This window comes from Saccostrea cucullata, unplaced genomic scaffold (assembly GCF_032062105.1).
Source record: "Saccostrea cucullata isolate Sc308-1 unplaced genomic scaffold, CSIRO_AGI_Scuc_v1 ctg35, whole genome shotgun sequence".
NCBI lineage: Eukaryota > Metazoa > Mollusca > Bivalvia > Ostreida > Ostreidae > Saccostrea > Saccostrea cuccullata.
The window spans coordinates 236,408-249,378 of record NW_026930622.1 but is presented as its reverse complement, the minus strand read 5'-3'; the positions used below and the strand labels follow the sequence as shown (position 1 = coordinate 249,378).

The window sequence follows — 12,971 nt, the reverse complement described above, 5'->3', positions numbered from 1 at the left end:
AACTGACTAAGTTTCATGATCATAGGCCTTAAAGTGTCCAAAATATGCCTTCAAATCAATTTGAAAACAAATGCCCGCAAAATTAAAAAAGTAGGTCACCGTGACCTACTTTTGAGTTAACATGATGTGAAGTCCTAAGATGCATCAACTTACAAGATTTGATGATCCTAGTCCTTATAGTAAGCAAAATATAAACATTTTTATTAATTGTAAATTTAGGTCAACTTTAAAGTGACCTTGAGACCACGCCCTTTGCCCCAGGGTCATGCCTTGAACAATTTTTAATCTTCAACATATCCTGATCCTTGTATGTAAGTTTGGTGAAAATCTGCCTGGCGGTTCTGGAGATGAAGATTTTTTAGCAACTAGTACTTTTGGTTTTGTTTTCCTGATTATCTCCCCTTGTTTTAGGGTCCCAACCCTTATTTTAGTATAAATGGTAGCCCTTGGGCCAAGGATACCCTGTGGAAAATTTGGTACTGATTGGCCAAAGGGTTCTTGAGTTATGGCCCATATTCTAAAAAGTTAACGCACACCGCACACCGCACAAATGGCCATAGCATTAGCTCTTTGAGCCTTTGGCTCAGAAGAGCTAAAAACACGATAGTGTTGGAAAATAAAATTACCAAATCAGAGTACTAAAAGTACTGGTAGTGAAAAAAGAAAAGACATTTAAAAGTTTGATAGTTTCTAACATCTGAACGAATTCTTTTATTATTTATTAGTCTATAAGGGTATTACTTTTTTTTTAAGTATAAAACACAGACAGAAAACCTTTCTATAACTTTGGATATTTCAGTCTTACTTTCCACCCCAATACAGTTTGGTGGATATGATGTAGCTTGATCTTCTCCATGCTTTTTTCTTCAGGATCTTTCCCAAGGTAATCTCTGCTCTGAAAAATAGTGTACAATGATCACATGAAAGGATTTTTCTGTTATACTTCTTCTATTTACATGTTATAAACATTTTGAGCTTAACCTGTTAATGCCACAAATATATGGTCTGCAACAAATTCCCACAAATGTTTGAAAATGAATTTTCAAATCTGAAAAACATATTTTTATGAAAACAGTGTTTACTTGTGTAACTTGTAATAAAAAACATATTTTATATATAACTGAAATCAATATGGCCTCAATTTTCTTGGGAGAAAAGATTATCATACATAAATGTACAAGTAATTTCCCCTCTCTATGCATGCACAGATCTAGTGGGGGTGGGGTAGAAGGTGGGTGTGGTCCAGTCTCCCCTTGTTTACTTTTTTTGCTTGTCAAATAGTTTTTTAGTTTGATTCTTTTTACAGTAGGAATGAACCCCCTCTTGAAAAAATTACCTGGATCTGTGCATGATACTGACTGTGTACATGGATAGTTTACCATTTTTAATTCCTTGAGGAAGCCTGATATACATATTTCATTATTTGTAATTCCATAAATCAAATAAGGCTCAAAAACATATTACCAAAAAAACCTTTTTTTTCATCTAGAACACTTTTTCTTAGAAATTTATATTATTTAGTAAATTCTAAATGTAATATGTAGCATGCTTTTGAGGGAAAAAAAATGACAAATGTTAGAAATGGATAAAATGGTTTATTAGCAATAAATTTACTGGCATCATAGTCATTGGGGCATATGTCTTCTTACAGGCAATTAGCCACAGTTAGAAAACACATATGGTCCTGCATGTGCAGAAAAAAATCTATTCATAAATCTAGAAAATGACAGGAAGTTCTACTATATATCATCTACAAATTCTAATGGACTTAAGTCCATACCTATCGCATGTAATCTTCAATACATTTTAGAGTTCTCTCTCTCTCTTCATGCTTATTACATGAGCTACTTCTTGCATGCATACACCTGGCCATGCATTGCGTTGTGTGGTGCAATTTTTTTTTTTTTGGGTGATGACAGTAGGCAAAAATTGTTCCGAAGTGTTGAGCAGTGAATTTGACAGTCTTACCCATCACTAGCTTCCTGCATTGCCTCGAAAGCAGAGGGTGGTAAATCTGGGTTGTCGTGTTTGCTATACAGACAACAAAGGTTTGAAATGTATATGATATCAACAAAGAAATGAAATTTAAGCATCTTCATCACTCAAGCCCCTGCCCTTGAGGCACCATTTAAATATTCAACCTTTTGATCTTTATGATGTCCTTTGTTGGGTTTATAGAGAAAGCTACATTTGGCAACTTATAATTACAAAAAAATTAGGTAAACACAATACAGTACACTTAAAACAAAATAAAAATTCTAGAACAAAAATCAATTTTAGAGGCCAATTCCTACATTTCATTTTATAGCACAACTTATTGTAAAATGTACTTGTTGAAGAAAATTGTGTCTAATTTGAAGAAAATCTACCAATTTAATTTCTAAGGAATGTAAATCATTGGTTATGAATTTTTATATAATGATTCTAAACTGCATTGCAAATCATTGGCCTTCCAACATTCAGTATAATTGTTGTATACAAAAAAACTAAAAATAGATAAATGCAGGTCTAAGGATAAATCATTTAACACATGGGGGTATATACTAGGTTGATTCACTGAAAGAACTCAAATCCAGACTTTTCTATAAATGGACTTACTTTCCTGCTGCATACACCTCAGCTGTGTCGAAAAAATTAATTCCACTTTCATAGGCTAAAGTAAGTATTTCCTCAGCCACCTAAAAAAAAATATAGAATTTAGCTATTTCAGTTGTGGTTTTTATAAAGTTTTTAATACACAAATCCAAGTAAAATAAATCATTAATCTACTTTACAGTCTTTACTACATTTGTCAGAAATTTCTAAGAAACAATCAGAATACTCTTAGCATGTAAAAGTGGAAAGTGTGACCACTTTTACAGTATACATATCCCTAGGTGTTTAGGTATAAAATGCCTTAAATACATTAACTTCTATTCATGCAGCCCAAGTCATAATCAAAGCAGTCCAAAACTTCCAAGGATGTGTGATCAGGTGAGCTGAACAGGCATAGGCTACATACAATGCTCACCTGAGTCCTTTAATGTTATTAAATGTAGTCTAATTAATATGCAATCATTCCCATGTTGATCTCAGTCAAGTTGATTTCTTTCTCTGGGATCATGAAACTTAGACAAACTCACTTCTTGTTTTCAGTCTCATTTTACAAGGAAATTATAGTGTCTAAAAAGTGAGACTGAGATTAAAAATGGGCTCAGTTGAGCTTTATGGCCCCACAGCCAAATTAAGTTTTGTGCTAAGCACTGTCCTTGCAGTGGGATCAGAACAGAGATAAGGGCTTTTCTTACAGGATCAAATACTATTTGAGTATGTTATAAAAACTTATTTGGATTTTGTCAAAACAATGATAAAGATACTAGCTGGCCTGCTAAGAGTACATTGCACCTCATGAATAAATCAAGATATCTTGAATGATATTGCACATATACAATGACAATTTTTGGGGTACATCCTAAATATCAAAGCCACTATGAAAGATTTATGACATCTATAGCTATATCTCATCATTTCTTCAAACTTTATGCAAGTTAACACATAAAAACTTTATGACTAAAACAAAACCGATTCACATTTAATATTCACAGGTCTGAAAGACCTTCGTCATGAAGGACAAATATTAAAACTTATCTATTTATTTTCCAATATAACAGCTTTGAACATTGTTCTGCTGAAACCTATAAATGACAATTTAACGTTTCCTAGATTAAGTTTCTGCTCTCCATATTCTCTTCCCACGCTTAGAAGAGTCCGAGACCTCAATAAATCAAGGATGATGAAGAAAAATGAATGCTATATTCTCCGCCATACAAAATTTCTTTTTTTAAGAATGAACCACCACAATCCATCATCAGTTTAGCTGCTTTAATACATTACTATATACATTTATTATAAGGTGAAAATCTATACAGCTCTACAAAGCCCTGTCAGCAAGTTAAGTATGGGTAATCAAATGTTTCCAATCAATACACACTACATAGTCAAGATTCCAGCCTTGTCTTGTCTGTTTTCTTATTGATTTGTGGCAGCCCAATGGACTTTTGGATTGTATGCTTTAGATGAATTTGTCACAAATTCTGACACCCCCCCCCCTTTACATTACATTTTTATTAGGTTCAATTGTATTGTACAAACTTACTAACTCAGGTCCTTGCAAAATCAAAACCTTGTAAATGACAAACTTAATTTTTTTTTTGAGTGTAATTTTTTAATAAGAGTCAGTTTTAAATACAGTAGATTCCATTTTTTATGAGTACTTAATATAATAATATGTCTCTTGACATATAAAATCACTAGAACAACTAGAACTGTCCAAACGGGACAAAATACCCCCTGCTGGGTTTTTTCAGAAGTAAGTTTTTCCATAATAAAGATATGTATCAAACACGAATTATGAAATTTTACTTCCAGTGACCTTCAACTTCCCCAAATGACCTTGGGTCAAGGTCATGACACACCCTTGGGTCATGGGCAATCTTTGTGTAAAATGAGAACCTACCAAGTTTATCCATAAGAAAGATATGGACCGGACACGAATTATCATATTTTTATTCCAGTGACCTTGAACTTCCCCAAATGACCTTGGGTCAAGGTCAGGCACACTCTTGGGTCATGGACAATCTTTGTGTGAAAAGAGAACCTACCAAGTTTATCCATGATAGATATGGACCGGACACAAATTACGAAATTTTTCTTCCAATGACCTTGAACTTCCCCAAATGACCTTGGGTCAAGGTCATGACACACCCTTGGGTCATGGGCAATTTTTGTGTGAAATGAGAACCTACCAAGTTTTTATTCATTAAAGATATGTATCAAACATGAATTATGAAATTTTTCTTCAGTGACCTTGAACAAATGACCTTAAGGTTACACACCCTTGGGTCATGGGCAATCTTTGTGTGAAATGAAAACCTACCAAGTTTATCCATAAAAAAGATATGGACCGGACACGAATTATGAATTTTTTCTTCCAGTGACCTTGAACTTCCCCAAATGACCTTGGGTCAAAGTCATGACACACCCTTAGGTCATGAGCAATCTAAGTGTGGAGTGGTAGATTCTAATGTCCCTCTGTAAGAAAGATATGGACCGGACACGTTTGCACAGACAGACGGACAGACGGACAGATGGACAGACGGATAAGGTGATTCCTATATACCCCCCAAACTTCGTTTGCAGGGGGTATAATAATTCACAAGCAAACATTGATCATTCAAGTGATTTTATATGGATTTTAGCACCATAAATAAACAGCAAATAAACTTATTTCAAAAGTTTTACTCTACATGTAAGTCCAAACTTCAAGCAATTTTGTTTATTTAAAAACTAATACTAAATAACATAATATATGTTAATTCAGACATTCTTTGGTCTTATTCTAAAATACTTCTTCATACATAATGCATGTAGGTTTTACACCAAGGCCTCGCCGGGCTGTGGCATTAATTAATTGACATGAAATTGCTTTAAAGCAAGGACTGCTCCTGGCCCTTGATCAATAAAGTAAGCCTTAACACAGGCTAGCAGGGAAATTGGCTTAATGAAATTTCATTAGTGAGTTAGCTTGCTCAAAATACAAATAGATATCAAGCTTCACACATAAGGAAAGTTTTCCCCAGGCAACTACAGTCCCAAAAACTTTACTTCTAACCATGTCCATAAAATAAGGCATTAGTTAGTGTTCTGTAAAGCATTTATAGCTCCTAATACATGGAAATATATATTTGCTTAACATAGTAGCATCACAGTTTTTTTTTTTTTTTTTTTTACATAACAAAAGTGAACAATTTCATACCAGATTTGAAAGATCTTGTTTCTGCAAATTCAGAACTTTAAAAGATTGCAAAAACTTAAGGAATTCAAATAGAACAGTATAGTTCACTATCGCATCATCGAGCATGGACAAGAGGGTTGATGGCACAACAATGTGATGACAATGAAGCGATGGTGCAATAGTGTGATGCCACAACAATGAGATGACGATGGTGCCAAAGCACAATAGAACTAAAGTGAACATCGTTTTAATATCATCATACCATCACATCATTGCGCTATTGCTTCATCGTGCCATTGCACCATTGCTTTATCATCATCGAATTATTGTGTCATCACACCATATTGACCCAAATCCTCAATGGTGTTATAGTAAACTAAGTGGCACTATCCACAGTCCATACAAACTTGAATCTAAACTAAGACAGTAAGCAAATTTCATCTTCTTGAGAAGTAGATTTTTTTAAATGACCCCATCAAATTTTTTGATTATCTTTGTTTCAAAGAATGCCTGAGCCAACATTTGTATAAACTTAAAACCCCCTTTACCAAAGGATGCTTTGTGGCAATAATTAGTTAGGTTGAAATTGGTCAAGTGGTTTTGAAGAATTGAAAAATGTGAAAAGTTTAATGACAACTCAAAACACACAACAGATAACCCATATCAAAAGTAAGAGGGACACCCAAGAAACAGGACACAGGAAACATGCTTTACACACTGAGGTTTTGATTCAGGTGAGCCAAACATTTTTGTTTAACAAATGAATGAAATTCATCTAATAGCTCCTGTGAATTTAGTTAAATCAAGAAAGCTTAAATTTTTAGCTGAAGCTTAAAAAAGGATTACCGTACATATTTATTAGTAACAGCACAGTTCTCTTATGCTTAAATTACTTTTCTATTAAATGCCATGGTATAGGAAATGCATTGTCTGCGAACTATGAAAGGATGGAAAAGATCAAATAATCATATTTATTATATAGTCTATTCATAGTCCCTATATAATCTATACAAACGCAAACAGTTCATAACACTACATATTCACTGGATTTTAGGCCGTATAAATTGCAACGGCATGGTGACGTCACAATCAAAACATCGATTGTAAACAATGGTTGCAACGGCCGCAGCGAGCTGGTAAAACAATTATTCAAACCTATTTCAGGATTATGTTTTTTACATTTGGTCATAGCAAAACTCGGAAAGGAAAACACGGAGGTTACAAACAGTAATCTGGAGATTTTTTTTATTTTCAACAATGGAAGATCGCAAATGAAAATGGTGTCGTCATACAGCCTTCAACGTCTTATCTATTCAAATTCCGACTATATAATAAAACAATTATGGACTCTTTTGGTGTTGAATATGGTTTGTTATTCACCAGAAAAATATCCATATTGACCTCGGCTTCGCCTCGGTCAATATGAATATTTTTCTGGTGAATAACAAACTATATTCAACACCAAAAGAGTCCATAATTGTATAATATGTACTCCTGTCACACACACCCCACATAATCAAATAAAGTCTCACCTCATCTGTCACTTGTCCCCCAAACGTCACCCAGGTTCCTGAAAAGAGAAGGCAAATAAATTATTCAAGGGAATTCAAGTCTCTTCAGAAAGTGGCAAATTGTCATTCTTCATTTTAGATTTTCTAAAACAATTGTCAAACCCTATCACAACTGTTGCTCTGTATTACAATTCCTAGATTATTTAATTTACACCTATACTGCTATACAATTTTCCTGAGACTTTATATTAGTTTTTTGCTTTGCTGCAATATTATTCAAAATTTCAGTTTTCTTCAAGGGCCATGAAAAGCTTATTTTAAAACTTCGGAATTCTTTCAAAGAATCTGAACCATATAAACTTACATTCCTTCAAAAGTATCAGAAAATGATTCTAGTTTAATGATTCAGATTAAATGTTTCTGTCTAGAATTAAATTTGATGTACTTTAACTAGAATCCAATGAATAACGTCAACAAAATACCTAGGAATTTAATCGCATCAGGTTCTTTGTAGGCTCTAATGCCACCTTAATTTCTTTTTCTCTCAATCTTAGAGCTGGAATTTGAAACAGAATTTCTGGGAGATATTCAGAGAAATATCAGCATTCATCTTTTCACTAATGACCTAAAAAATTGCTTGCTATTCTTTGAGAATCTGGCATAGTGAATTATAAATAACCTCCTTAATGACAAATGGAAGAGGTCTCAAAATAGATTTATTTTTACATTTTCCAGAATGGAAGCAGGTATTTGCAGGGGGAGAAAAGTTATAATAATGTAACTTTGCAACAATTGTGTCAATGGTTCACAGAATTTAGAATGCATGGATTGCTTTTTTTCACACCAATATGTAGCTAGGATTATGACAGTTAAGTCTTGTAGTATCATGTGTTACACAAAAAAATATTCTAAGACAGTTAAATAATTACTTGTACAACATGATATCCAATCACTCATCAGAATATTTCAGTGAAGACCATTTTGATTTCAGAAAGTGGACTAAGATTTTTTTTGTTTCACATGTAAAGTGAAAGGCAGAATTAGTTACAGACAGCTTGAACATTTTCATTTTCATGGGGATATGAGCATTAGCATGGAAGAACTATATATACATTAGCCAACAGACAAAACTAGTCTGTGAACAAATGCATTACACTAGCTATGCTCTATAACTTTATGGCATTAAGCTGTTCTGTAAAGAAAGAAACCAGCTGTAACAGGAAAAACCTAACAAGATTTTTTTCAGAATCTGAGTATAATTATTTATGACATAAGTGAACATTGTAAATGATATGACATCAGTGAAAAACATGCAATAAACACTAATGATCGATTCTCCAGAGATCAATTTGGAGATTAGAATCTTTGTCTTATCTTCAAACAACGTCAATAAATGCAAGTATATGTGATTTATATCTGGATTTGGTAATACACCACTCTGCTAGATCAAAAGAAACTTGGCTTATTGCTGAAACCAATTTGCAGTAAAAGTAGACGCAAAACACACTGAGTGATGCAATCATTCCAATTTGCAGTATTTTCTATTATTTTATTCTGGCATCCTATCGGACAAGTTCAATTTACTCTGCTTGACCCTGCACTTAATTAATTAGTTCAATATACTCTTGCCACCTAAAAAGTTCAACTTTCTCTGCATGGCCACCTAACTATTTCAACTTTATACTCTGATCACTCAAATTGCAGTTCAACTTATTCTGGTTACCATAATTACTAATTCAACTAACTCTGCAAAGCTATTATATTAGATCAACTTACTTTGCTGGGCTATTTCAATTCATTCTACTGGTCTTCTAACTATTTAAACTAACTTTGTATAGCAACTTACAATGTAGTTACTTCAACTTACTCTGCATGGTCAATTAATTAATTAAACCTACTCTGCATGGCAAATTAATTAGTAGTTCAACTTACTCTCAACAGCCATAAAATTAATTCAGTTTACTCTGTACAGCCATTTAATTACTTCAACTTACTCTGCATGACCACCTTATTAGTTCATCCTGCTATGGCCACCCCTCTGGTTCAAATACTTACTTTGCACTTGAACTTGCATTGCACTCAATTAGGTCAACCTACTAGGCAGGATTACTTACCGTAATTAGTTCAATTTACTCTAATCAGCTGTGACTATGCTACTCTCAAATTAAACTGAAGGCTTCGTCTAGTCTTGACAATAAAAAATACAAACTTCAAAATGAACTCTGATAATTTGATGCACACAATTTTCATACTATATTATCGCTAGTAAATTAATTACAGGTCTATAACACAAAAATATATTATTATTATATGTAAATTTTAACACTCGAACAATCTGCTCATTATGCATGCATCATAAATAAGATGATTATAATTACCAAAAAAAAGAAAAATCAGTTAAAAAAACTGAAACTTATAAATTTATATTTAAGAAAACAAATAATCTGATGCTTAACTAAGAAGAAAAAGATTGCCACAAAGAAGGATTTGATTTGCAGGGGCCACTTTAGAAACACTTCAAGTGAAGAGCAGGGTTAAATCTGGAAAATAAACCATTGTGCAATGAAGAATTCCTCTAGAAATAATTTATCCACTAGGTTCAGTCTTATCTATAAGCTATCAAATTGATGAAGTAAACCTTTAACTGCTTACAGATTAATAAAATTAAAGCATTAATAATTACTGATTCCTAAGTTCTATTCCAGAGATTAAAATTTTCATCAGCAGTAACAATGTCTATCTCATTCACAGTGCAAGGACAAGTACATGTTCCAACATTTCTGTGTGTTATAGGCCATGCAGAATAAAAAAATATACAGTTTGGACAAGTGCAGGGAGCACAAAAATAAATCGAAGAGTAAATGTCAAAACAATAAAATTAATTGTACTAACTATATTGGTTATCAGACTGTGAGGTTTCTTTTGACTTCACTGTCTTCTCAAAATATTTTTTTCATAATGAGAAGAACAATCACTAAAAATTTGCTAAAATAAATTTAAGAAAAGAATGCTTTTCCCTTCATATGTAGAACTGATGACCACCAAAGTTCAGGTGATGTTTATAAAACCAACTTCAAAGCATGCCAAGCAGGAAAGCTTTATAAAGGAAGTTGTTAAACTAGACAGTTCAGAGACATAGTGAAATAAAATATAAACAAGGCACCAGTCAGATTCAAAACAGATGTTCTAACCTGGATAATATAGAACCTTCTATATTTTTTTCAATTCAATGCGGAACGGTAACATGTTCTTCAAAATAACGTTTTGGGATACATCGTATCATTAACTTAGATCCAAGAGAAATTCTAATCAGTTATTGTTTTCCCTCTAGTTAAGTCTAATTAATTTTCATTTTTTATTTCTTTTCTTTTTTGGGGGTGGGGGGGGGGGGGAGAGATCAATATCTTAATGTCATACACATGTATTGCTAAAGAGTTATAACCTTCAATTTACCGATACATGAAATTAGTGCAGAGCTGCTAACATCATAATGAGAAAAAAATGTAAAGTAGAGGAGTAGGGATTCAGGGGCTGCTAGGGCCCTTAGCAGCCACTTATTTTTCATTAATAAATGAGAAAAAAAACATGCTTGAGGCAAAGTTCTAGGGATAGACAATTTTTCTGTTATAACATAATTCATTATTTACCATCATATTCATTTGACAACAATCATTTTATAGCCAAGGGAAATAGACAAAATTTAACTGTAAGAATCAACTTATCATGTAAGCCATTTTCCTCAATCCTCCAACTTGTTCAATCCATTTCTATGAATAAAATATATTTTAAACTAAGCCATTTTCCAACATGTATGAGCATGTTTACTGTATGAAAATAGTTATCCATAATCAAGATCACAAAGCTATTGAAACAATTAATGTAAATATGGGAGAGGACAAACATGGACTATTAAAGACATCAGAGGTGGGATCAGGTGCCATGGAAGAGTAAGCATCCCCTGTCCATCGGTTACATTACTTTGTTTTTGTTTGCTTTAATATGCTGATGATTGCAAGTATGCATAAGTGGACAATGAAAATACAAATAAGTGAAAAATAAAATTCCAGTAATGAAAATTCAGGTAGTTAAAGCTTTTAAATGAAAAAAAAAAACAAAAAATGGAAGAATATATACAGAAACCGTAAGAGGTATTTAAAAACTCAATCCATAACCCTTCTGCCAAAATCACAAGGATATAAATTGGCAGCTTTTTTAGTGGATAACTTAATGTAACATTATGTGTAACACTCTTTCTGTTAGTCATGCTGTAAGTTTGTACAACAGTTTCCACACATGCTCCATTATTCTATCAAAAGCACATGTACAGGGATGCATGTGACATGCACATATAATTATAATACTCTGTTCTGTCAAAATAACTCTACTTCATCTCGGACTGTCATTTTCAATCAGCCCAATACACTCAAATCACTATTATTTGAACTAGTGATATTGGGAAAAACTGAAGTCTTATTAACGAATGGAGATATTGACATGGGAACTGAAGTATGATATATGACAGGGTTGTTTAACAAATACAATGGACTCACTTCAACCTTTTCCTGATATTTGACACATGTGTTACAGATGCTGAAGTTCCACTGCATTAAATTCATATATACCAAATTTGTATGTATGACATGACGGTGACATAAGAAGTATGTATATATTGGGATTGAGATTTGTTTTCAGAAATGCGGCACTAATCAGTGTAAGTACTTTGGCAACTGACGGCCTGTTACACAAACATGTACCCTCTGTACCTTGGCACCTGGTCTGGTGTTCTTTGGCACCTACCTGAATGTCTGGGAGTTTCTGAGAACCACCGCGGCGATTATAAATAAACACTTACCCAGTCCTAGAGAGGATACACGCAGTCCAGACTTCCCCAAGTTTCTAAAAATAGAAAAATTGTGTTCTATAAAATGTGTGGTTTTGTTTTTCTTTTCATTTTTTTTTCTTAAAAAATTTTTGTTCAAGGAGAAAGTCTTGACAATATTATTGGAATAAAATCAGATATACTGTAGATCACTAAATTTTCACGACACCTTATTTTCGTGAGATAGCCATTGACTCTTTATTAGCGAGACATAATTTTCCCGAATTGTTGTTTTTCCTCTATATAATCGTAAGGAATACTTTTAAACGCGATTTTTCGGAATAAAATCACGAATAAAATATGATTTACAGTACTTGGTAACTTGTACTTTCAAAATTATTCAGGATTTTTTGGATAAGTGGCTTGTAAAGGTAAATTTTTCCTTTTGATTTTTACAAAATTTTGGATCATTTCACCAAATACTTTGCATTACCTGAATACCGTTAAATCAAAGTCTTACCTGTATGTGACAAGTGAGCTGGAGCTTGAACTGCTCATTTTTCGACTGCTCATGCTCACAATGGGAGCCTCCAATGCATGGAGTGGGGCAGAAATGGCTAGTGCCCTACTACACTGAAATCAAAATTTAAATTACATGAAAATCATTACACACAGAAAAAGAGCAAATCTTAATTACAAATTGAGAATTAAAACTAAATAATTTCTTTATATGACAGAACATTTAATTTCTGGTAACACTACAGTAGTGAAATAAAACTGGAAATTAGGCAAGAATAAAATTAATAGGAAAATGTAAAAATTTATGCTGCTGCAGTCAAAAACATTATAGGCATCTTGTTAAATTATA

The 12,971-nt window shown here is 33.1% G+C and overlaps 1 protein-coding gene across 4 annotated transcripts in view; it reads right to left on the bottom strand.

Moving 5' to 3' along the window:
• LOC134229320 (voltage-gated potassium channel subunit beta-2-like) overlaps positions 1-12,971 on the bottom strand; it is a 34,483-nt gene that overhangs the window by 14,454 nt on the left and 7,058 nt on the right. For 3 of the 4 annotated variants that reach the window (XM_062711053.1, XM_062711055.1, XM_062711051.1), the window contains 6 exons: positions 12,624-12,736; positions 12,137-12,180; positions 7,306-7,343; positions 2,599-2,678; positions 1,969-2,031; positions 806-895 (listed from right to left, as the gene is read on the bottom strand). In XM_062711053.1, coding sequence (XP_062567037.1) covers positions 806-895; positions 1,969-2,031; positions 2,599-2,678; positions 7,306-7,343; positions 12,137-12,180; positions 12,624-12,676 — 368 coding nt within the window. In that variant the 5' untranslated portion in view covers positions 12,677-12,736. The remainder of the gene's footprint in view (positions 1-805; positions 896-1,968; positions 2,032-2,598; positions 2,679-7,305; positions 7,344-12,136; positions 12,181-12,623; positions 12,737-12,971) is intronic. The other variant, XM_062711052.1, reaches the window with a different exon arrangement.